Consider the following 27,507-nt stretch of genomic DNA (forward strand, 5'->3'; position numbering starts at 1 on the left):
CTAAGCTTTTTGGCATACATTATTGTTTTGAAAAGCAACTGTTGGTTTGCTCTTAGATGCTGGTATGTTAGACATAAACAGGATTATAGACTCTGCAACCTGAACTCTCCATCATGAAGTATGTGTTACCTACTGTACATGGATGGAAATAGATTTGGAAGGCACAAGTAACCATAGGCATATCTCTCGTACTACTAACCTACTTGTTTTTATTGACCAGCACTTCAAGCAAATACTTTTAATTGGAAAATAAGGCTCAGGGAAAAGTGCCAAAGGGTTTGACTCTTCCTTACTCTGAAAAGCTAAGTCCAAAGAGACAAGACACAGTGCAAAACTTAGAGTGTAATTATTGGCACATAAACCTGAATCATGTGAAATGATTTTCTTGGGATCCAAAATCACTGCAGCCATGAAATTAAAAGACACTTGCTCCTTGGAAGAAAAGCCATGACAAAACTAGAAACCATATTAAAAAGCAGAGACATTATTTTGCCGACAAAGGTCTGTATAGTCAAAGCTATGGTTTTTCCGGTAGTCGTGTATAGATGTGAGTTGGACCATAAAGAAGGCTGAGTGCCGAAGAACTGATGCTTTTGAACTGTGGTGCTGGAGAAGATTTTTGAGAGTCACCTGGACTGAAAGGAGATCAAACCAGTCAATCCTGAAGGAAATCAATCCTGAATAATCATTGAAGGGCCTGATGCTGAAGCTGAAGCTCCAATACTTTGGCCACCTGATACAAGAGCTGACTCACTGGAAAAGACCCTGATGCTGGGAAAGATTGAATGCAGGAGAAGAGGACGACAGAAGATGAGATGGTTTGATGGCATCACTGACTCAATGGACATGAGTTTGAGCAAGCTCTGGGAGATGGTGAAGGAAAGGAAAGCCTGACGTGCTGCAGTCCATGGGGTCACAAAGAGTTGGACACGACTGAGGAACTAAACAACAACAATACCTGAATCAATTAGTTTCTGAAACATCTACACTATTAAATGAACTATTAGCCTCTTCTAGGAGAAATTATGACTGAATAAGTATTAAAATGACCCTCAGTTCCCTAATCTTTATAGGCAAGAAACAGGCTAATACAACATTTAAGCATCCAAATATAGCCAGGGATAATTATAAAACAGCACCAACAGAGAAAAATGAATTGTGAAGCCCCTCCCAAGAAGCTGGAAGAGAGTTTATTCAAGGAACAAGCATGACAGCTTCCCAGTGGGATTTCAGGATTTCTCTGAACCAGTGACTCCTGGCATGCAGTCAACATTGCAGTCTATGGGGTTGCAAAGAATCAGACAGGTCTGAACAACTAAACAATGAACAAAAAACTGGTAATGATTATTGTGGCAAGTACATTAGTTACACATTTCTGTTTTTAAAATATAAACAGAATGTTAATTGGAAATATAAAGAAGAGTTAAAAAAACAAATAATACAAATATAAAGAGTTATATCAACTCAAGATGTATCACAGATTTAAATGGAAAATGGAGAACTATAAACAGACTGGTTCCAAATTGGGAAAGGAGTACATCAAGGCTGCGTATTGCCACCCTGTTTATTTAACTTATTTGCAGAGTACATCATGTGAAATGCCAGGCTGGATGAAGCTCAAGCTGGAATCAAGACTGCTGGGAGAAGTATCAATAACCTCAGATATGCAGATGACACCACCCTTTGGCAGAAAGCGAAGAGGAACTAAAGAGTCTTTCGATGAAAGTGAAAGAGGAGAGTGAAAAAGCTGGAATAAAGCTCAACATTCAAAAAAATAAGATCATGACATCCAGTCCCATTACTTCATGGCAAATAGAAGGGGAAACAATGGAAACAGAAACCGGCTATTTTCTTGGGCTCCAAAATCACTGCAGATGGTGACTGCAGCCATGAAATTAAGACACTTGCTCCTTAAAAGAAAAATTAAGACCAACCTAGACAGCATATTAAAAACCACAGACATTACTTTGCTGACAAAGGTCCCTCTAGTCAAAGCTATGGTTTTTCCAGTAGCCACGGATGGATGTGAGAGTTGGACTATAAAGAAAGCTGAACACTGAAGAACTGATGCTTCTGAACTGTGGTGTTGGAGAAGACTCCTGAGAGTCCCTTATACTGCAAGGAGATCCAACCAGTCCATCCTAAAAGAAATCATCCTAAATATTCATTGGAAGGACTGATGAAGCTTCAGTACTTTGGCCACCTGATGCGAAGAACTGACTCCTTAGAAAAGACCCTGATGCTGGGAAAGATTGAAGGCAGGAGGAGAAGGGGATGACAGAGGATGAGATGGCTGGATGGCATCACCGATGCAATGGACATGAGTTTGAGTAAACTCCGGGAGTTGGCGATGGACAGGGAGGCCTGGCATGCTGCAGTCCATGGGGTTGCAGAGTCGGACACAACTGAGCAACTGAACTGAATTGAACTGATAAACTTTTTGAAGAAAAGAAATAAAAAACCTTTGAGATCAAGGACTAGGAAATGAGTTCTTAGGCTTGACAGCAAAAGGAAAAAGAGAGAAACTGAATTTCACTCAAATTAAAATTTTTTTGCTCTGTGAAAATCTCTGTTAATGATATTGAAAAGGATAAGCTACAGACAAGATGAGAATATTTGCAAACTACCTATGTGACAAAGATCTAGTACTCGGAATACATAAGTAACTTTCAAAACTCTACAGTAAAAAATAAACAATCTAGTTAGAACATGGACAAAAAATTTTAAAAAAGATATTACATGAAGGACAAACAGATGGCAAAAGAGCACAAGCAAAGATGCTCAACATCATTAGCCATTAGGGAAATGCAGATTACAAGCATAACAAGATTTCACTACAACCTATCAAAATGGGTAAAGTAAAAAATACTGAGGGGGAATTCCCTAGTGGTCCAGTGGCTAGGACTTCATGTTCCCAATTCAGGGGGCCTGGTTTCCATCTTTTTTTCAGGGACTAGATCCCACATGGCCCAATTAAAGAGATCACATGCTGCAACTAAAAATTACCGCATGTCACAACAAAGATTGAATATCTCGTGTGCAGCAACTAAGCTCCAGCACAGCCAAATAAATAAAAATAAATACTGAAAAAAAAACTTTTAAAGTAATGACAGCAAGACATGTTGGCAAGGATGTAGATAAACTGGATCATTCATACCTTGCTAATGGTACTGTCACTCTGGAAAACAGTAATAAACAAAGCAGAGAACTATCATACGACCCATCAGATTTACTCCGAGGCGTCCATCCCAGAAAACTGAAAAGTATGTTCACACAAAAATCCGTATACAAATGCTTATAATTTGCCAAAAAACTAAGGTCAACTCAAATGCCCTTTAGCAGATGAATGGTTGAACAAAACATGGTAAATCGATACCATGAAAAACTTACTAATTAGCAATAAAAAGGAAAGAGTAATTAATAAACTCAACTCTGATGAGTCTTTACAGAATTATTCTGAATGAAAAAAGTCAATTTCAAAATGTTAAGAACTGTATAACTACCAAAGTAGAGTACAATTTTTAAACATAAAAATGTTATGAGATGATTTATTATGGAAAACTTTTAAAATATAATTATTTAGCTCTGTGAGAATGGTTAATATATATAATTGAATATGGTACAAGAACAAGAATGCTCACACATTGTAAACTATGAAAAATATTACACTAACTCTATAAGAGACATACACAATAAAAATATTAAGACAATCCCAAAGTTGTTCTCTTGAGGAAAGAATAATAATGAACTTTTCCCCCCTCTTTCTACTATTTAGTATTACTCCAATTGTCTGCCATGGCCAATAGAACTTTTCTAACCAGAAAAATAAAATGCATTAATAAAAATCACAACAAAGGAGGGTCGGTTAAATAGATTATCTATAAAATGAAACAATATAAAAGCATAAATATTCTTCAGTTTTGTCTTTTTTAATATTTACAATATCCCACATATATTCTAAGTTAAAAAAATAGATACTCATAAGTTCAAAATATTGTTTCCCTTAAAATGTGCATTGGAATATATATATGAAAATGTGATATAAAGATATATGAATATGTATAAAGGTTAGTAAGAAGGCGTGAGAATGTACTAATGACTCAGTTCAGCTCAGTCGTCAGTAGTGTCTGACTCTTTGCCACACCATGGACTGCAGCACACCAAGCTTCCCTGTCCATCACCAACTCCTGGAGCTTGCTCAAATTCATGTCCACCGAGTCAGTGATGGCATCCAGCCATCCAATGACTATGGATGGATCCAAGGACTATGATATTAATGACTATGTAATGTAAAAGTGCAATCATGCATAACTACTTGTGAATACACATTTGAATATGTATATACATTAAAAGGCTGAACTACTGGTAGTGTGCTATCTAGGATGTGTTATCATGCAGACTTACTTCCTTTTATTCCATATATTCTAGTTTTTCTCCTTTTATATCATTTTTTTAAATTTTTCAATCTTCTGATTGGCTGCCAAAGGGACATATCATATTCAAAATTAGGAAAAAATTAAAACTATTTAAAAAGAGGCACTTTGGTTATTTAAAAGGTAATATTTCACTATGTTATATTGAGTAGCCCCAATTAATTTAGCTACAGCAAATCAAGTTTAGCCAGACTTTTGGGATATGCTGATATCAAACGGCACCTACAAAAACATATGTATTAGACTGAAAGATTTTTAGTTGTCCATATTGTTACTACCATTGATAATAACTAAAACAAACCAAGAAAGGCAATTTTTTGCATTAAAATAGCTGTTAATTAGCATGAACATAATTTTTATTCGTTACTATTATTTGATGCGAACTTACCCATACCAGGCACTGCCTTAGCACTGTGTGTAATTTCCTATGAAGTAGCAGTTACTACTACCATCATGATTTATAGTTGAAAAAACCTGTGCAGGATCACATAGCTCTATCATCCAGTGCTCAAGCAAAAATTTAAACTATTTTGTCTGACCTTAACATCCCTGTTATACTACTGAAACTTTCATTCAATGTAATGTGCTAATACCACTAAAATAAAAGAAAAAATACAGTAAAACACACTGGCTAATTTGTGCATTTTAAAGAACTAGTGACCAATAAAATTGAATTTCCTCATTTTTTCTTACCACAATTTTTACCAACCATTCTGAGGAAGCTACAAAAAGCATTGCTTAATCATTACCTCCCATATATTACATCTGGTTAGACACAACTATGCCTATGGTCCGCTTGAATGCCCTATCAGAACATTTCCTTTTATTTCACACACGAAAATAAATAAGGATAATCACTACTAAAGTGTATCCAAAAACACTGGACATTTTAGTATCACTTTAGAAGTACAGTAGATAGTGAAATCAATATTTTAGCAAGCAAATTAAGATGAAAGCCAAAAATAGGATATCAATTCATTTTGCTTCTATTTCTGAATATGCTTCTCATTTTAGCTTCCTTTTTCATGTTGCAAATTTTTCAGATCCCAAATCTTATCCATAAAGGTCATTTATGGCAAATAATCTTTGACTCTGATAACTTACAATTCTTTCCAAGTCAGTGGCCAAAAGAAAGGAAAATTATTCTTTATGGAGTAATTTTGGGTTCCATAAGGCCAAGCTAATAGAAAATGTGGACAGAGAATCCCAGACTGCCTTTATCTGCCATTGCCTACTCTTACTGCCTTCTGTGAAAGGACAAGTCATCATACTCCTAACATGCCTCTTCTGAAGGGGTCCAGTCATTCATTTATATGTCTGATAAGATAACTCAACAAACATTTCTAAGGTACCTACTATCCATCATATGTTGTTACAGGTGCTGGCCATAATGAAGTTTCTAAATTCAATAATCTGGAGGAGAAAATGTAAAGTGAATAGTGGAAGCAGGGTAAAAGGGACAAGCATATCTATGTAGTTCTTTGGTCAATAAGTTCAAAACTGTACATTTCATATCCCCTAACTCATCTTTTCCCAAACTCACTGAACTGGAGGAATCCATGCTTAACATATTTCTGATACCGTCAGAAACTCGGCTTGGCAGATCATATTTTGGTAAATGTAGCAACATTACTTTCTCTTGTTCAAGACCATGAACTTTAAAATGTGTATCTGTCTGCAAACTATAACTGTGGGCAGAACTGAGTTTGTGTTAACATCTCATTGAAACATGCCTCCCTACTTATTTTTCTCTGTGAGTTTCCTCTATTTCAGAAGTTAGGTCATGTGAATTTCAACAAAGCTGGCTACATTAAGGTAGGTAGTCTGGGAAACAGTAAAAACAGTGATATTAAAAACGGCAGTAGTTTCTTCTACGGCACTGAATATCCCTAACAGTTAGCTCTAGCTCTTTCACTACTGTATATTAAATTTAAAGATCATTTTAAATAATTCACTTTATTACACTACTATATATTTTAACCTAAGAAACCACCTCCCCTCTTAATTTCATTATAGTAAAATTTAAATCTAAGAAAAATAAAAGTGATTTTCATAAGAAAGAAGCAATATGAAGAAGGAGGAACATTCAGAGGCCAAGCAAAATTAAAGCATCCTGTATTCCACAGGCAAGCATTCCATATTCAAAAAAAAAAAAAAAAGCTTTAAGAACACAAGATAAAGACAAAACAGTAATTAAAAATTAAGTGCAATTTTGACTCCTGCTCTAATCATTTTCCTAATTCAACATTTTTAGTCAGCCTGCTCAACTAAAGTCCTTTGATGCAAAATGCTCCCTGAAATACCATTTCTAAAACATTAGAAATTTAGTGATTAAGCAAATGGGAAGTGTTGAGAGCTATATATATATATATTTTTTTTTTTCTTTTTTGAGAGAGAGAAAAGGATATGAATGAGAAACAAGAAAATAATACAACTTAAGAAAATGTATCCAACTAACTGATCAATACAGAAAAACTGCTTTACTGGATTTAGCAATTAGTTCTCTATAATTCTTAAGTGTTTACTAACGACTCCTGTCACAAAGTCTCAAAGAGAAGAAAAGATAATTTTATTTACCAACATTAAATTAACACTCATCCAAAGGAAATTAAAAAGTGCTTGGGTGAAAACAAAATGTTATGTAGCAAAGTTTTGATTATTTATTTCAATTTAACAGTATTTAAAAGCTATATTAAAATATGTTATGTTCTGTTATTGGTCTGACCCGGGTCTCGCGCATTGCAGGCAGACTCTTTACCGTCTGAGCCACCAAGGAAGCCCAAAATGCAGCAAAAATGAGTGGCAAGTATGATCTGCTTGGAAACGGTTTATGACATTATTCTATTCTCAGGTTAACATATAAGGAAATTAGCCCCTAGAAGCATTTGTTTCCCTGAAATTAATTCTTCCTTTCTCGTGTTTGTCCTTCCTTTTTTGAAAGTAATTCTTCCTTTTTTCTTGTGTTTGTCCAATAACAACAAGCAAAACTTCTCTTTGATAAATGTTATTTTCTCCATTCAAAGTTAGATAATTGCCTCTAAGGCTTCTGTCTCCACTAAAATTTTCTTTAAGAAAATAATTCCCAAACCTACTTAAATTTATTTTTTATAGAATAGAAAATTCAAGCTGTTCCCAAACACTTTTCTTCCTTTTTGCTAATTCTTAACCTCCTTTTGTGTTATTCTCACACCTGTGGAAATTATACATGCTTATCATATTTCATATTTTGTTTTCTTCTGCTTACCAATTATATTACATTACTTTAATTTCCTCTTACAGAGAGTATTTCATCCCAACTGATGTTTGGTTTCCCTCAAGTTCAAAACAACAGCAACTAAAAAAGCATACAAAGGAATATATTAATTTTCTCAGTGTCGGTTTCAAGTTAACTTAAAATGACATGTATGATTCAAATAATATGATTTCTTAATGTTATGCTCTTTAGGTTATTTACATAAAATTACCTAAGAAGATTACACATTTCCTTCTAATTTATTTCCAAAAGCTTTCAAATTCATTTGTTTTCCTTTTCTCACTTAAACCTCCAGTTTTTTTCAACATTCTCCTTAGAGTTGGATAAATAACTCAGATTTGTGGTTACACGATCCTGTATTTACAAAAGTGGATTAATTCAGTTGAGCAGACAAGTTAGTACAGACCATTAAAACTGGCTATCTATTACAGATGGCCCAAAAGCACACAAAAGGATGGTCAACATCACTAATCAGTATACAGATGCAAATTAAATCTACAATGAGGTATTATCGCACGCAGTTCAGAATAGTCATCATCAACAGATTTACAAACAATAAATACTGGAGAGGGTGTGGAGAAAAGAGAACCCTCCTCCATTGTTCATGACAATGTAAACTGGTAAAGCCACTATGGAGAACACGGAGGTTCCTTAAGAAACTAACAGAACTACCATATACAGCAATCCTACTCCTGGACATATGTATGGAGAAAACTATAACTCAAAAATAGACATATACTGCAATGTTCACAGCAACACTGTTTACAGGAGCGAGGACATGGAAGCAACCTAAATGCCCACTGACAGAGGAACGGATAAAGAAGGTGTGGTACGTGCATACAGCAGAATACTACTCAGCCACAAAAAGAACAAAATAACACCACCTGCAGCAACATGGATGGACCTAGATATTGTCACCCTGAGTGAAGTAAGCCAGAGAAAGAAATTTCACTTGATATTACTTACTTGTGGAATCTAAAACAATGGTACAGATGAGCTTATTTACAAAACAGAAATAGTCACAGATGTAGAAAACAAACTTATGGTAACCAAGGGGCTTCTCTGACAAATTAGTTGGTAAAGAATCCACCTGCAATGAGGGAGACCTGGGTTAGATCCCTGGGTTGGGAAGTTCCCCTGAAGATGGGAAAGGCCACCCACTCCAGTATTCTGGCCCAGAGAATTCCATGGACTGTATAGTTCATGGAGTTGCAAAAAGTCAGACACAACTGAGCAACTTTCACAAGGGAGAAGGGGGAAGGGATAAGCTTGGAGATGGAACCGACATATACACACTATATATACAAAATAGGTAACTAATAAGGACCCTGTATAGCACAGGAAACTCTACTCAATATTCTGTAATGACCTATGTGTATGTGGGAAAAAAATCTAAAAAAGAGTGGATAGATGTAAATGCGGGATTCCCTGGTGGCTCAGACAGTGAAGAATCTGCTGGCAACACAGGAAACCTGGGTTCAATCCCTGGGTCGGAAAGACCCCCAGAGAAAGGAATGGCAACCCACTCCGGTATTCTTGCTTGGAGAATTCCATGGGTAGAGGAGCCTGGCGGGCTATAGTCCATGGGGTTGCAAAGAGTCAGACACACTGAAAACTCACACACACACATACATGATCCACTTTGCTATACAGCAGAAACTAACACAACATTGGAAATCAACTACACTACAATAAAAATTAAAATTAAACTGGCTATATGAACTTAGGGAAGAAATGGTTTAATTTAGTAAAAATGTTGAAATTATTTGATACACTTAATTAACCACCAGTAATAAATAAAAAATTTTAAAAACCTAAACAAAGCATCAGTCAGTCAGTCAGTTCAGTCACTCAGTCATGTCTGACTCTTTGCGACCCCATGAATCGCAGCACACCAGGCCTCCCTGTCCATCACCAACTCCCAGAGTTCACTCAGACTCAACGTCCATCGAGTCGGTGATACCATCCAGCCATCTCATCTTCTGTCGTCCCCTTCTCCTCCTGCCCCTAATCCCTCCCAGCATTAGAGTCTTTTCCAATGAGTCAACTCTTCACGTGAGGTGGCAAAAGTATTGGAGTTTCAGCTTTAGCATCAGTCCTTTCAAAGAATATCCAGGACTGATCTCCTTTAGAATGGACTGGCTGGATCTCCCTGCAATCGAAGGGACTCTCAAGAGTCTTTTCCAACACCACAGTTCAAAAGCATCAATTCTTCAGCGCTCAGCTTTCTTCACAGCCCGTAAAAATGAGTATTAATCTGAGCTGTTATTGACCACCTATGAAATCACTATAAAGTCACTTCACCTCTTTTCCTAGGGGGTGTGTGCATACGTGTGTGTGTGTGTGCACGTTAGTCACTCAGTCGTATCTGACTTTTTGCGACCCCATGGATTGTAGCCCTCCAGGCTCCTCTGTCCATGGAATTCTTCAGGCAAGAATACTGGAGTGGGTTGCCATTTCCTTCTCAACCCAGGGGACTGAGATCTTCAATCCAGGGGATCTTCTCAACCCAGGGATAGAATCCAGGTCTTCTGAATTGCAGGTGGATTCTTTACCATCTGAGACACAAGGGAAGCCCTGTCCTAAGCTTCTTCATGGTAAAAGAAGGGATTCACAACTTCTAACATTTCTTCTATTTGTAAGTGTCCAGTTTCCTTTACATATTTAATATAATTTCAACCCTGAGTTTTGTATCTGTTACATTGTAAACACCTCCACTTACACACAAACACACCCCAGTGACATTTCTATTAAGGAAAATTTTCAGGAAAAAATAATGTAAAACTTTCAAAATAGCAACCAGGCATTTTTCATATATTGACTGTGGAAGAGTAACTTGTATATTGTTTTCTAAAAGTCAGTGTGACATTACCTATCAATAATTAGAATAAGGAAGCCCTTCTAACCAGTGTTTTCATTTCTAGGAATGAAGACTAAAGAATGACTTGAACATTTACATAAACATTCATGTCTAGAGATATACATTGCAACACTGGATATACAGTATGCAGTTCATACTTAGGTCCAAACCTGAATTCTTGATTTGCACTCCCAATTCTGTTCTACCCAGTCTTCCACACGAGAGTAAATGGCCCCAGTTGGCCAAACCAAATATGAAGGACTCATTATCCATTCTTTCTTCACAATCAACCCACTATAAAGACCCATCTCTTTTTCCTCTAAAACAGATTGAAAATCAATCACTCCTCTCAATTTCTGCTGTTACCAACCCCACCCCAACCACCTTTATTGCTCACCTGAACTATAGTGAAAATCTCCTGGGTGATTTCCTCACAAATACTTTTGTCCCTCAGAACAACAGATGCCAAATGATCATTTAAAAACATAAATAAGATCATGTACTCCCCTGTGTAAAACTCTCTCATGAATTCCCATTGCATTTAAAGACAAATCCAAATGACTCACGCTGTGGTCTGCCTGCCTCTCAAGTTCATCTCAGCTACTTTTTCCCTACCTTTGAGAATGCTGGCCAAAACTGACACTTCCTAAAATCTACCAAGCTGTTTCCTGCTCCAAAGGCTGCAATCATTTTCTCTCCTGCCTGGAAATCATCTTTCACGACTGGCTCCTCATTATCCAGTTTTTATCTCAATAGCCTTTCCTTGCCCACGTATGTTTCCTGTGTGCACTATCACTTCATACTATTTCTCCCCTTACACACTCCCCTCAATCTTTAGTTATCATGTTTGTTGCTTTATTTTGTATTTCCTCCCACTAGTATATACAATCCAGAGGGCATAAAACTGTTTCATTGCTATTATTTCGGCATCAGGTAGAGTCCATATCAATAAATATTCATCATACCAATGGCAGAATAAGGGCAAACTGAATTTTTATTTTTATTTTCCATGGAGAAATTATTATTTAAATTATGAGTGACTTTAGAGTAAAAATTTTACAGCTCATCCAATTCCTCTACCTAATCTACTTTGACTAAAATCATGAAAAACATCAACATGAATGTGGTGTAAACCTGCAAGATATACAATAATATACTAAAAGTTTATAATCTGGTTTCAAGAACCTTCTTGGCTTCATCTCTGGCCACACACTCCTTAATTTGCGGCAATTTCCCTTTGGGAAATAGAAATTATTCAAACTGGCTGCAATACAACCGGTGTATGGAAGAGAGCAAGATAAGAAGAAAGCTGAGGACAGATCAGGCTTTTGCACTTGCAGCAGGTGTTTATGTTTTAGTTCAGAGAGTTAAAGTGTTTTTTTGTAAACAAAGTCTGTGTACTTTAATAACAGTAGGGTATCTGATCAACTGGAAAAATGAGGGATTAAAATCAGGACAAAGAGCACCACCTAAAGGCTATCAATACAATACTGGTTTTGCTATCTCAGAATCAGATTTGTATTTCTTGTGACAGACAAAAATTCAGCTTTTCCATTACCATTAAGATATCAAAGATACTATACTAAATCCTGAATGTCTTATTTCTAAAACTACTCCCAGAGAAAGTATGTGCAGTTGACCTAATAAAATTTTATGGAATCTTAGATAATATAGTAGAACCCAGTAACTGTTCTTTCTATAGATAACACATTCACCTTATCTCATTCATTTCAAGCTGTAGCACCTTTTTAAAACATCTTCTCTTGATCCATATACTTGCACATTCTATTTTTATTTCTAAAATGAAGTCTGCTTACTTAGTATGTGCACCCCTAAAACCATGCTGCATGATAATATACACTTTGTTATTGAAAATACTGTCCTATTTGTTGTCAGTCTACAACTTGGAAATAGATCTTGGGAAATGTTAACACTTTGACATGAATCTTCAGTACTAATACAAATATAAAATCTTAACTTTTTAAAAATAATGACTATCATGCAGCAGGCCCCAGTTCCCCCTTCTTCTTACTATAAGCATTTTTTTCATTTACCTAACCTCTGAAAGCTTCTGATTTTGTAGCTCTCTGATCTTTTTTCAATATTTGCTATTAAAAGTCTCAGGAAGGACAAAAGTGTTTAAAAAGTCTACTTTCATTTGCACATTTCTCGGGCTCTACCATAATTGGTTTTCCATTAAAAAAAGATACTTTGGGGGAAAAAAAGAAGGAATATAAAAATCAAACTTCCTTTCTGAGCTTTTAAATAATGTACTGAGCAGAGCAACATTTTAGGTAACTCATGAAGTTCTGCATCTCTAAATCAGAGTCAAAAGTGAAGCTAGTTTCAGTACTCAGGAAAGCCCTACTCCTGTAAGTTTCACCTCTCATTCTCAAATCAGGAGTCAGCAGGTCCAGGGTGAAAAGCTGTAAGCACAGCAAACAGAATTAAGAGGAAAAACTAGATCTTAAAGCCCCAGCGAAGCCACACCACCAGCAAAGCACAACAGGTCATGTCTTTTTTTAAGGAAGATTGTGTATAATATGGGGAATGAGTATAAGAAGATTAAAACCTTGGAGATCCACTGAAGCAATGAACAATGCCCAATCTGTCTCTATAATCTCCTGCTCCACACAAATCACATCATAACACAGCAGTGAACACTGGAAGACAGCTAAGCCCTTACCCTACGTACCCATACAAGTGAGGTGCAATACAGAGCCAATACAAGCAAGAAGGGAAGAGAAACTTACCTTCAAAAAGGGACCCAAATTGGTATTTTCCACTAAAAAATTTGGGCAGTGAAAACACAAGCGCTCCCAGCCCTATCATAAAGGATGCAAACGCAAGCCATCTTGGTTTGTGTCCTCTTTCACCAGTGAATGATACAAATAAAGACAGCAAACAGAAGGCAATGTCATAACTTGATGATATCAAGCCGGTCAGGGAACTCTGCAATTCATAGCGCTTCTCGATAGTGGAAATGCTAATATTTACTAGGCCATTCACCACAATACCTAAAAGAGAAAAGAGGAAATTTATGTTTACAACTTTACCATATAGAGCATGATCATTAACATGACATTACTAAAGTTTGTTCATTTCTTTTGATATTTTTAAATGTCCAATTTTAAAAATCTCAACGTTTCAAAACTAAGCAAGCCAAACATATTTCCTTTACAGATCAGTTCTCTTTTAAATTATACATTTGTGAATTTTCAGTTGTTACATAAAGTTGATGTTTATCACATACTGAATTACAGTTAACCATGTTTCTTTAAATTACAAAAGAGACTGGTAAAGTCTCATGAAGCTGATTCATTAGAGAGTTTCCAGGTATAGTATATTCCCATGGGCCTCACTTGGAAGACTACAAAACATATAGATGATTGAGAGGTCAAACGCTAAAACTGTTCAAATCACCGAATCCTTGACTTAGTCCTATGAAAGATGCAATTGAGTTCTTAAACCTCTATCTTCTTCTAGCACTCTTAGAGTCATTAAAGTCATCATTTAAAAGTTCCTGGGGCAAAAACAAACAAACTAAAAGTCTATTTCAATTACTAGCATTCTAAATCATAGGCAACGTGACAGAAAATAAAAAACAAACAACTTACACTTCATCTGCTCATTATAACTGATGAAATAATACAAGATAAACCAGAAAAAGCTGAAAATTCAAATCTGACTAACAACAAAAATGTCCAATTAGGATACTGATTATACAGAAGTTAAAATATTACTATGCTGCTGCTGCTGCTGCTGCTAAGTCACTTCAGTCGTATCTGACTCTGTGCGATCCCAGAGACGGCAGACCACCAGGCTCCCCCGCCCCGGGATTCTCCAGGCAAGAACACTGGAGTGGGTTGCCATTTCCTTCTCCAGTGCATGAAAGTAAAAAGTGAAAGTGAAGTTGCTCAGTCATGTCCGACTTTTAGTGACCCCATGGACTGCAGCCCACCAGGCTCCTCCATCCATGGGATTTTCCAGGCAAGAGTACTGGAGTGGGGTGCCATTGCCTTCTCTGAGATATTACTATTAAGTGAAAATAAAAACCATCTAATCAAATTACAAAGTTTCAAATTGATTATTCTTTTTACTTAAGAGGCTACCATGAATTGTTTTCAATCATTAATGAATAGAAAGAGTATATCCAAGACATTATCTCTGTAATCTCTTCAAATTTTGCTTTATCAAGACTGTAACTGGGAATATATTGCAAGAAACTTTTTACAAATTTTAAAAGTCCTAACATGATTTTTACTTTCATATCAGTTTAATAAATCTATATGCCAATTTATAGCTCTTGATGTTTTAAGATAAAATTTCTAAATAGCTAGGAATGACAGATTTATAAGGAGGTATAGCTTAGTCAGTAAAGAATCTGCCTGCATGGCTGGAGACCTGGGTTCGATTCCTGGGTCAGGAAGATCCCCTGGAGAAGGAAATGGCAATCCACTCCAGTATTCTTGCCTGGAAAATCCCATGGATAGAGGAGCCTGGCAGGCTATAGTCCATGGGGTCGCAAGAGTCAGCACGACTTGGTGACTAAACCACCACCACCAAGTTTGTCTGAGAATCTGAAAAGTTCCCATCTAAAATCAACTTCCCAACACGTGCTATACTGATTAAAAATCAGTCATTAGAATTCATTGTTTTTACAGTAAAAAAAAATTCTGAGAAAGTAAATTTGTAGACCCTTACAGAAAGATAGCATTTTAAGCCTAGGATCCCAAAGTAAATTCTACACTACATAAACTCCAAGAACTTTGTTTATTTTGAAAAAGAAATTTCATGAAAGACTGCATACTATGTCCACTGTAAATGCAAGAATCTAGGAGGTACATTAGGAAATTAAGTGCTAAGAGTGAGTGAGTGAATGAAGTCACTCAGTCATGTCCAGCTCTTTTCGACCCCATGGACTGTAGCCTACAAGGCTCCTCTGTCCATGGAATTTTCCAGGCAAGAGTACTGGAGTGGGTTGCCATTTCCTTCTCCAGGGGATCTTCCCAGACCAAGGATTGAACCTGGGTCTCCCACATTGCAGGAAGACGCTTTACTGTCTGAGCCACCAGGAAAGCCAGTGCTAAGAGAAATACTGTTTATTTTTGATGAGTGGCTGGGTTAAGTAAACTCATTTGACAAGTTTTGGGTCTTTTTTCACCAATTAATCACCTATTACAATACTATATCTTGGAAACAGTCTTCCTAAGAATCAAGATTGAGAAACATGATAATGTTTTCAGTCATTCAAACTTAAGCTGAAATAAGAATTTATGGAATCATTTTCATCTCAGATTACGCTTCTGAAGTTGGAGATTTCTAGATAGGGTAACTCCAGGTTAAACTTGACACATTTCTCTAAGAACTTCAATTACATTTGATAATAATTTTAAACAATATTTTATATTAAACATAAAATATATATTCTGGAATAATATTGCAGTTTCAGAATATGTCTTAAAACATAAGATAAATTTTTTACTTGTGAAAGAGTCGGACACGGCTGAGAAACTGAACTGAATTTCTTTGAACTTTACATTTGACCTTAAGATGCTTGGTAATCACTGATTTTGGACAACTAAGGTTAAGATGCTAAGAGAGGGCCAACTTTGGTTGTGACAAGAAAGGTGGAAAAGGAAGTAACTGGAGCACAAAACTGTCACTAGGAGAAGAGCTGCAGCTGCTTTGCAATCAACAAATATTTACTCAGCACCTAACCTGTGCAAGCGACACTGAGTTGCTTTAAGACAGTGGGGCAGGAATAGAACAGGTAGAATATATTTTGATTCAGTCTTCTGTTAATCTTAAAAAAGAGCTATTTCAAACCCAATATTTTTTTCCAATTACATTTCTTTCCATCAGTACTTAATTGCCTCTTTACAAAAGTTTTAAACTGTGACCCCCCCAAAAAAAAATCTACATACTATCAAATTCCAGCTAACTTATAGCATGTCCTTGAAGATGTTCCATTTCAATGCTCCCTGTCCTTAATTTGTCACCCTAGCATAAGTTCCATTTCTTTCATTCTCTGCATGCTTTCCTTCATGAGAATCACTGTCCCTCTGCCTATCTACCCCTCCAATCGAGACTTAGATTCAACTTCCTGAGGGTATAAACCTGGGCTTTTATCAGTAACTCCTGCTGCTGCTGCTGCTGCTAAGTCACTTCAGTCCTGTTCGGCTCTGTGCGAACCCACAGACGCCAGCCCACCACGCTCCACCGTCCCTGGGATTCTCCAGGCAAGAGTACTCAAGTGGGTTGCCATTTCCTTCTCCAATGCATGAAAGTGAAAAGTGAAAGTGAAGTCGCTCAGTCATGTCCGACTCTTAGCGACCCCATGGACTGCAGCCCACCAGGCTCCTCCAGCCATGGGATTCTCCAGGCAAGCGTACTGGAGTGGGTTGCCAGCGCCTTCTCCATCAGTAACTCCTAAGAGAATCTAAGAGAGATCCGTGAACAGATACAGGGTTTGAAGTGCCTTAACAGTTCCCTTGTGGCTCAGCTGGTAAAGAATCTGCCAGCAATGCGGGAGACCTGGGTTCAATTCCTGGGTTGGGAAGATCCCCTGGAGAGGGGAAAGGCTACCCACTTCAGTATTCTGACATGGAGAATTCCACGAACTTCGACTTCTCAGTCAGTCCATGGGGGTCGCAAAGACCGAGTGACTTTCACTTCACTTACAGGACTTCCCTGGTGGCTCTGACGGTAAAGCGTCTCTCTACAATGCGGGAGACCAGGGTTCGATCCCTGGGTCGGGAACATCTGCTGAAGAAGGAAATGGCAATCCTCTCCAGTACTATTGCCTGGGAAAATCACATGGACAGAGGAGCCTGGTAAGTTACAGTCCATGGGGTCGCAAAGAGTTGGACACAACTGAGCGACTTCACTTACACTTACCAGTTAATAACGCCTGAAGCCTCTGCAGATTTATATTCCCTGGACTCACGAGAACATCCAATGCTCTCCAATTACACTCACAAAAACTTGAATGTGTAGATCTGACCAATCGTATGTATATCCAAAAAGTTTCTCCTTGGCGAATCGTCCTACCTTCAGCTGCACATTAATCCACTTTCTTCCAGAAGCGATGTAAAGACAAATCCCTTTAATACTTCTCGTTTTTTTAGCAAAATGCATGCTTTTGTAAAGCAGAGGCGCTCCCCCACCCCACCCCACCCCACCTCGAGCACCCAGTTCCCGAAGGAGGGCTCCCCTCATTTCCACCTTCTCTGCAGGAAACTGCTAGGCTGGAGGTAGAACACTTAGAAGAGAAAGAGCTTGCCTGGCAAGTTTTCAATGTTTCGCTATAAGAGAAGCTAAAAATGCAGACGCGTGAACCTGGTTGGGTGGCGTCTGTGCGAGCGCTAGCGAGTCCCGAGCCCGGGACCACCCCTCTCGGGCGCGCAGACCCCGTCACCCCCGGGGCTGGCGGCGCACCTGCCGCCCCCACTCTCCTCCCCGGCGCCCCTCGACGCCCCTCGACGACCCCCCGCTCGCCCACCGCCCGCCGGAGCCGGCGCCCGTCCTCACCTTGCGTGAGGGCCAGGAGGCAGTAGTGAAACAGAAAGCCCCGGGGCGTGTTGCAGCGCTGGAGAGCCCGGGGCTGGAAGCTGCCCCAGCCGCAGGGCCCCTCCTCATACTCGGACAGCGACCCGGGCCCAGAGGCGCCGGGAACCCCCGGGGGCTGAGGCGGCTCGGGGCGCTCCGGGAGCTCCTGAGGCGCGGGCGGCGGCGGCGAGCCCGCGGCCGGGGTGGGCAGGACGGAGATCTCGATGGAAGGCGACGACGCACAGACGCGGCGCGGGGTGTCTGGGCTGGAGGCGACGAAAGCCGGGTTCTCGATGCCTTTGAGGCTCTTCATGATCCGGGCGCGTCCTCCCGCCTCCCCGGGACTGCCGGAGCCGCAAAATAATAATAATAATCAAAATAAATAAAACATACACCCAGGTTCCGCTGGGGCTCCTCCTCCGGGCAGGTGGCAGCGCCCCCGCGCGGGGCGAGTCCCCGCCTCGCCGGCGTCCCTCTCAGGGGGTCTGTCTGCGCCGCCGCCGCCGCCGCCGCCGTCGCCGGGAGCCTCCTCAGCGAGCTGCCGGCCGTCGGCCTCGCCCACCTGTGGCCGCGCGCGCGGAGGGAGTCCCCGCCTCCCGGGCGTCCCCTCAGGGGCTCCCCGGCGTCGTCACCCGGAGCGGCGGTGCGGTCGGGCCTCGGCCTCGCCCGCCTGTGGCCGCCCGCGCGGGGCGAGTCCCCGCCTCCCCGGCGTCCGCCTCAGGGCCTCTCTCGTCGCGCGGCCCGTCAGCCTCCTAGGAGCCTGAGAGGGGCCCCCGGGTGCCCCCGCGCCCCTTCCCGGGGACTGGGAACCAACAGGACGTTGTGGGAGTCGTCTGGCCGCTGGCGGGAAGGCTGTGAACACACCTGCTTCAGGAGATAATTCCAGAAACTCTCCAGCGGCCTTCTTTCCTGAACCAGTCGCTCAGTCGTGTCCCCCTCTTTGCGACCCCATAGACTGTATGGCCCACCAGGTTCCTCCGTCCATGGAATTTTCCTGGCAAGACTAGGAATGAGTCGCCATTCTCCGGGGGATCTTCCCGACCCAGGGGTCGAACCCGGGTCTTCCGGCTTGCGGGCAGACGCTTTACCGGCTGAGCCACTCGGGAAATCTTCCCTTGCCGCTTAGCGAATCAGGCTTCGGTCTGGACTCCCAAGGATCTGAGCCGCCACAGGTACAGTATTTTGGATTCCGTGAGCATCGTGCTAAAAGACTTTGTACCTGTCAGCCTCCCTAGAAACGAAAATACCTACCAGCCCTCACCACTACAGCCATTGGCATGATAACCACCTTTTTTGTAGTTCTCACTTCCCCCAAAGTGAAGGAATACAAATTAGAAAACTTTAAAGCCATGTATCTATATAACATTCTTTCTGCTGTACATTGCATACCTTCAGATGAACAATGCTGATAGCAGTGTAACTAATTTGTATCTGTGGAATAAATAAGAATAACACCTTGAACAACCGAACACCATTATGCTAATTGTAGTTACAATTCATTCAATTGTCCTTTCATTCATTCAACAAAACACATTTCTTTTCCAGACTGCAAACACTGTTTTAAGCCCCAGGGGTGAAAAAGTGCACAAAAAACGGACAAACACCCCTAGGCCTACTGTGCTTACATTCTGATGGAAGACAGACAATAAGTAATAAATATGCAGTGCGTGTGTTCTCAGACATGTGTGACTGTGACCCTGTGGACTGTGGGATGATTTTCCTCGACAAGAATATTGGAGTGGGCTGCCATTTCCTAGGCCAGGGGATCTTCCTGGCTCAAGGATGGAACCTGCAGTCCCTGTCTCCTGCACAGCAAGTGGGTTCTTTACTACTGAGCCCACCTGGGAAACCCTTGCATATGTAGTGCCTGCAGGCGTGCTCTGAGATCCTCTGGACTTTAGCCCACCAGTCTCTGTCCATGGACTTTTCCAGACAAGAATAATGGAGTACCTCTCTACAAATGCTGTGGAGAAAAGTAGAGCAAGGACAGGCTGGGAAGGGTGTTTTCGGGGAAGGGGGAGAATTTGATGCAATTTTTAATAGGGTGGACAGGAAAGGCCTCAGGTTTTTAAGCAAAAACCTGAAGTAAAGGAGGGAGTCTGGTATGTTGGGGAAGTAGAGTGGGCTCAAATGAGATGATTGGAGAGCACTGGAAGTTCACAGCAGGGGTGTAAAGAGGGCACAGGCAGGGTGGGAGAGAAGTGGCAGGGACCAGACCCTGTAGGCCATTATAAGGACTTTGGCTTTATTGTGATTAAACAGGAAGGTTTGGAGCTGAGGCGTGACACGATCATGGTATGATTAGGTTTTCAAAGAACCCATTCTCTCTCCCCTTCCGAAGGTAAACTAATGCATCTGAAAGTAATGTATTTTAAACAAAGACATTATGATCTTGGAATGTTTATCTTTCCCTAAATGAAATGTTTATTCCAAAAAGGAACATAATAAAACCCACAAATGCTGTCTATTTGCTGCGTAATCAGGGCTACATACACAAAGCTGTTAGGCTTCATAAGACTGCAGACTGTTAAGGAACCAACTTCTTCAGATCTGACCATTGGTTATGCTGTGCTGTGCTGTGCTGTGCTTAATCACTCTGTCGTGTCCGACTCTTCGAGACCCCATGGACTGCAGCCCGCCAGGCTTCTCTGTCCATGGAGATTCTCCAGGCAAGAATACTGGAGTGGGTAGCCTATTCCTTCTCCAGGGGATCTTCCCGACCCAGGAATCAAATTGGGGTCTCCTGAGTGGCAGGTGGATTCTTTACCATTTGAGTACCAGGGAAGCCCCAATTATTGGTTATAAAAATTGTCAAACAATATGTCTGAACTACATTTAGCAAAGTTAATAGAGGTCTCAGATATTACTGGATACTGTATTGCTGTCATTGTTGTTCAGTCTCTCGATCATGTCAGACTCTCTGTGACCCCATGGACTGCAGCACGCCAGGCTCCCCTGTCCTTCACTATCTCCCTGAGTTGGCTCAGATTCACGTCAGTTGAGTTGGTGATGCTGTCTAACCATCTTATTCTCTGCCATCTGCTTGTCCTTTCTCTGCCACCACCCCCTGTTCAATCTTTCCCAGCATCAGGGTCTTTTCCAATGAGTCTTTTCCTCTACACTGCTATATGATATCATTTTCAGTACATTAGTACTATTATTCATTTGTAAGGGCCCTTTTATCGAAAGTTGGATTGGAGTACTTCACTAAATATTAATTAATCATGCTATCAAGTTCTGGGCTTCCGCTGTGGCTCAGCTGGTAAAGAATCTGCCCGTAATGTGGGAGATCTGGGTTTGATCCCTGGGTTGGTAAGTTCAGTTCAGTTCAGTTCAGTCGCTCAGTCGTGTCCGACTCTTTGCGACCCCATGAATCGCAGCACGCCAGACATCCCTGTCCATCACCAACTCCCTGAGTTCACTCAGACTCATGTCCATCGAGTCCGTGATACCATCTAGCCATCTCATCCTCGGTCGTCCTCTTCTCCTGCCCCCAACCCCTCCCAGCATCAGAGTCTTCTCCAATGAGTCAACTCTTCGCATGAGGTGGCCAAAGTACTGGAGTTTCAGCTTTAGCATCATTCCTTCCAAAGAAATCCCAGGGCTGAGCTCCTTCAGAATGGACTGGTTGGTTCTCCTTGCAGTCCAAGGGACTCTCAACAGTCTTCTCCAACACCACAGTTCAAAAGCATCAATTCTTCAGTGCTCAGCCTTCTGCACCGTCCAACTCTCACATCCATACATGACCACAGGAAAAACCATAGCCTTGACTAGATGGACCTTAGTCGGCAAAGTAATGTCTCTGCTTTTGAATATACAAAAAAGATCCCCTGGAAAGGGGAAAGGCTACCCATTCCAGTATTCTGACCTGGAAAATTCCACGGACTGTATAGTCCATGGGGTTGCAAAGAGTCGGACATGATTGAGAGACTGAACAACAGCAATACCAACAGTACAGTATCCAGTAATATCTGAGACCTCTATTAACTTTGCTAAATGTAGTTCAGACATACTGTTTGAGAACTTTTATAACCAATTCTAGAGACAGTTTTCAAGTCTTCCTATCCTCATTTAGGCTAATTGCCTGCCCAAGAAGCTACTTCTAGATTCAGTGCTAATGCCGCTCAAACAGCAATAATTCAGTAGTGCATGCTGCCGAATTGGTTATAAAAAAGTTAGTGCATGCTAACCATAAAAAGCACATGCTTTTTATAACCAGTTCTAGAGACAGTTTTCAAGTCTTCCTATCCTCGTTCAGGCTAATTGCCTGCCCAAGAAGCTACATCTAGATTCAGTGCTGCTGCTGCTGCTGCTAAGTCACTTCAATCATGTCCGACTCTGTGCGACCCCATAGACGGCAGCCCACCAGGCTCCCCTGTCCCTGAGATTCTCCAGGCAAGAACACTGGAGTGGGTTGCCATTTCCTTCTCCAATGCATGAAAGTGAAAAGTGAAAGGGAAGTCACTACAGTCCATGGGGTCATAAAGAGTTCAACACGACTGAAGCAACTGAGCACAAACACACGTACATTCTGTTTTTTATCCCCTCACAGTCAAAAAAAGTCTACCCTGGCCTAAAACCTAAGGAAAGAGTAGAAGTAGAAACTAGCATTTTTTAAATGTCCCATCATTTAAACCTTATAACAGTAGTATCTACTATCATCTTCATTCTACATATTAAAGAAACTACACTCCAGAAAGGATTACCAACTCTTCCAAAGTCATATAACTAATAAATAGTCAACCACTTATTAAGGATTTGAATGTACTTCTTTCAGTTAGATCTCTCTCTGGCCTCTGCATTTTCTCTCTTGTAATGGCTGTACCCTGTATTTGTGGTTACAATTATTGCATAGCAATTCTGAGAGATCAAAACTCATATTTACTTCATATTGATGAGGTCTAGAAGACTAATGCTGCTCTGAATTCCCCATATTTTGCAAATATTCAAATTAAAATTGAGTTTCGACAAAAATAAGTGGTGTTTAAATGTATAAATTTAAAAAAAGAAAAAAATGTATAAATAGATATGGTCACCATTTTATCTCTGAAATACAAATTAACTTAACCAATCAGCCAAGTTTGCTTGATGAGATCTAAGTACATTCGTAGTTTAAGACTATTTTGCAGCTTTGAATGAACAAACTCAAACTATCAAAATCAAAGAAGCATAATCTTCATGCACTTAAATCCATGCTGGCTAAGGAGAAATCGCCACTCTTGCTGTGAGGAAGAGTAGAATTTTGCTAAAAGATTAGCAAAGTACCATTGCTTCATCTTAAGTTCTTGCTCTTCATGAAAATGCAAGAAGTACTTTCCTGTTCCCTCACATCCTTTATGCTGCAATTTTAAAACGAAGGGGGTTGAAGTTTGCAAAAACCAAACAGTTTCATAGATTTTTGTCTCTGATAATTGTGTGGAACATTGTCATTTGAAAATTCTTTGTTCAACCTAGGGTAAATCTAGTGAGCATATTCAAAATGCCATCTTAATTTTCAGGAAGTAATTAATAAATTGCTATTCTTTTAGCAGATTTTATTTGCTATATTTTTAAACTGTGGAGAATGAGAGAAAGAACAGCATCTAGATTTTAAAGTAGAAACCGCCCCCCAGTGTACACAGGAGCAGAAGTACCTGCCTGTGAGTTCCATTTTCATTTTCTGGCATGCGGAGTAGTGGATCTTCCATATCAGGAGCTGGGTGAACCCAAGGGAACTGGACTAGTGACAGAAGCTTTCGAGATGATCCCACCAACTCCCCTTGCTCTGATCCCATGCTTAAAAGCATTCTAATGATTATGTTTTTGTGTTCTATGTAGATACACTTATAGGGTGAAAATGTACTTATCTGCCTATCTAGAATATTTTATGTTCCTTTATTTGCTTGTAATACTCTATCAGTTCCCTTCCACTTTGAGGCAGGATGTGAAATCTTTGGCAGTATAACGTTATGAGACTTATAGAATGTTCAAATTGGAGGGAAGCCTGAAGAGAAAGATGGTCAAATGCAGATATTTTTGAAATAACTTAGAATCCTAGCGTTCACATACCTACTACTATATAAAATGGATAACTAGTAAGGACCTACTGTATAGCACAGAAAATGCTTCTCAATATTCTGTAATGACCTTTATGGGAAAAGAGTGGATATATGTATATGTAAAACTGATTCACTTTGCTCTACAGCAGAAACTAACACAACATTGTAAATCAACTATACTCCAATAAAAATTTTTTAAAGGACAGAACAAAACAAAGAAGAGTGAAGCAACACCAGAAAAAATTAAGAAAAATTCCTAGAATTAAAGATTTATAACACCACTAGAAGTGAAGTGAAGTCGCTCAGTCATGTCCGACTCTTTGTGACCCCCGTGAACTGTAGCCCACCAGGCTCCTCCGTCCATGGGATTCTCCAGGCAAGAGTACTGGAGTGGGGTGCCATTTCCTTCTCCAGGGGATCTTCCCGACCCAGGGATCGAACAAAGGTCTCCCACATTGCAGGCAGATGCTTTACCCTCTGAGCCGCCAGGGAGGCCCTGACACCACTAGATCTTATATTAACTAAACAAAAGCAGGAAAGATTGTTTCATTGCCTCATTCAAGTTCACTTTAAGCTCTCTCCAAAATGTATAATTAAAAATTACAAATTATATCCAAGAAAAAATTTAATGCTGACTAGATTTGTAAAATACTGCTTTGAATTGCATTTTCACAGGAAAATATGTTTATATTAATAAGGAAGACAGCTGTACTTTTCATTCAGTATTACAAATCATAAATCACAATGAGAGTATCTATAAACAGGACTGATCATAATTGTTTTTAAATATAAATTTATTTTAATTGGAGGTTAATTACTTTACAATATTATATTGGTTTTGCCATACATCAACATGAATCCACCACGGGTATCATAATTTTTAAAATAAAAAAGGTAAACATATAGTACAATAAATCTCATAAGAAAGCAAACTCAGAAGTGAAAAATAACCTATTAGTATAAAATTTACTATATAGTATCAAGTTAAGCCTTTCATTGATAAGTGATTGTTATTATAATTCATTCAAAACACTGAATTTCTTAAAAGCATACTTATGGTCAAGTATTACAACATTCAGTTCAGTTCAGTCTCTCTGATCATGGAGAAAGCAAGGGAATTCCAGAAAAATATCTACTTCTGCTTCATTGACTATGCTAAAGCCTTTGACTGTGTGGATCACAACAAACTGGAAAATTCTTAAAGAGATGGAACTATTAGATTACCTTAATTCTTTCCTGAGAAAGCTGTATGCTGGTCAAGAAGTAACAGTTAGAACCAGACATGGAACAATGGACTAGTTCCAAATTAGAAAAGGAGTACAACAAGGCTGTATATTGTCTTATATATTGTATTATTCAACTTCTATGCAGAGTGCATTATGTGAAATGTTGGGCTGGATGAATCATAAACTGGAATCAAGATTGCCGGGAGAAATATCAACAACCTCAGACTGTACAACAATACCAAATTAATAATTATGATATTATTTCTATAATACATTGCTTTTATACTCAAGGTCTGATTTTGATCCCTGGAAGCAGTCTTCAACATGCTATGATTCTATCAGTCAATTCAGTTTCTCAGTCGTGTCTGACTCTTTGCGACCCCATGGACTGCAGCACACCTCCCTGTCCATCACCAACTCCCGAAGCTTGCTCAAACTCATGAGTCGGTGATGCCATCCAATCATCTCACTCTCTGTCATCCCCTTCTCCTGGTGCCTTCAATCTTTCCCAGCATCAGGGTCTTTTCAAATGAGTCAGTTCTTCACATCAGGTGGCCAAAGTATTAGAGTTTCAGCTTTAGCATCAACCTTCCAACGAATATTCAGGACTGATTTCCTTTAGGATGGACTGATTTGATCTCCTTGCACTCCAAGGGACCCTCAAGAATCTTCTCCAACACCACGGTTCAAAAGCATCAATTCTTCAGGGCTCTTCTTTATTCTTCTTTATAGTCCAACTCTCATATCATACATGACTACTGGAAAAACCATAGCTTTGACTAGGCAGGCCTTCATCAGCAAAGTAATATCTCTGCTTTTTAATATGCTGTCTAGGTTGGTCATAGCTTTTCTTCCAAGGAGCAAGCATCTTTTAATTTCATGGCTGCAGTCACCATGTGCAGGGATTTTGGAGCCCCCCAAAATAAAGTCTCTCACTGTTTCCATTGTTTCCCCATCTATGAAGTGTTGGGACCGGATGCCATGATCTTAGTTTTTTGAATGTTGAGCTTTAAACCAACTTTTTCACTTTCCTCTTTCACTTTCATCAAGAGGCCTTTTAGTTCCTCTTTGCTTTCAGCCATAAATGTGGTGTCATCTGCATATCTGAGGTTATTGATATTTCTCTCAGCAATCTTGATTCCAGCTAGTGCTTCATCCAGCCCAGTGTTTCTCATGATGTACTCTGCATATAAGTTAAATAGGCAGGGTGACAACATACAGCCTTGACTCCTTTTCCAATTTTGAACCAATCCGTTGTTCCATGTCCAGTTCTGTAGGATTTACATAACTACAATGTCATAATCATAACAAAATGCCTTCTTTACTGAATAGAGAAACAGCCATCTTATCACTCTTGATAGTAACCATGACACCCACAATTTAACCACTCTCTCACTTTTTAACAAAAGAAAGGAGATAATGAAAGTTAATAGAATTTAGATTTATAAAACTATATGAGACATGATTTTATTTGTTCTAGCAGCCTGCTTCTATTAAGATTAATGTCCAATACACCCAAAATCTCATGCATTCAGAGGCAAAAATAGGCCAGTAACAGAAAAAGTGATAGTGGTGAGTGAGGAATTTTCATATATTCTTTCACAATAATCTTTTTACAATTCACTGGGAGTTAGGAGACGTCTACTGTGAGATGAAGGGAGCTAGCAAGATGCTATTAATTAGCATAATAATTTACTTATAAATAAAGCAAGAGCTTTAATAAACAAAGTTCAAGTCAGGAGACACAGGTAAAATAAAACCCTTACATTTCCACTCTACAACATGTACACTCTGCAAAAAGAGATAGGAAAATAGAGAATTGCTTAAGTGAGTATCCAAAGAAATACACAGAATCAACTGTCAATTGATTGACAGTTTATTTAACAGACAGTTTAACACAATTTAACTGTCTCTTCAGTTAAAGAGAAGGTACAAGGCTCTCCATACTCCAACTTATGAGGGGAGATGGAAATTTGCTAGACTAGAAGAAGAAAAAAATACTAAAGAACTATAAGAAGTAAAAACTTCTGAGGCAGTTGTGAAACAAAAGCATTTTTTAAAAATATGAAAAATAGAATACAAAAACCGCTTCTAGGCAGGATGGGGTAACAGAGACTAGATTTAATCTCTTCTTGAAACACCTAAA

General features: G+C 39.6%; 1 protein-coding gene across 1 annotated transcript in view; it reads right to left on the minus strand.

Moving 5' to 3' along the window:
* Positions 1-18,410, minus strand: part of LOC138086407 (solute carrier organic anion transporter family member 4C1-like) — a 78,830-nt gene extending 60,420 nt beyond the window's left edge. The window contains exons 1-2 of the mRNA XM_068981195.1: positions 18,080-18,410; positions 13,300-13,563 (exon numbers count right to left, since the gene is read on the minus strand). Coding sequence (XP_068837296.1) covers positions 13,300-13,563; positions 18,080-18,410 — 595 coding nt within the window. The remainder of the gene's footprint in view (positions 1-13,299; positions 13,564-18,079) is intronic.
* Between the last annotated feature and the right edge of the window lie 9,097 nt (positions 18,411-27,507).

Source organism: Capricornis sumatraensis, chromosome 9 (assembly GCF_032405125.1).
Source record: "Capricornis sumatraensis isolate serow.1 chromosome 9, serow.2, whole genome shotgun sequence".
NCBI classification, from domain to species: domain Eukaryota; kingdom Metazoa; phylum Chordata; class Mammalia; order Artiodactyla; family Bovidae; genus Capricornis; species Capricornis sumatraensis.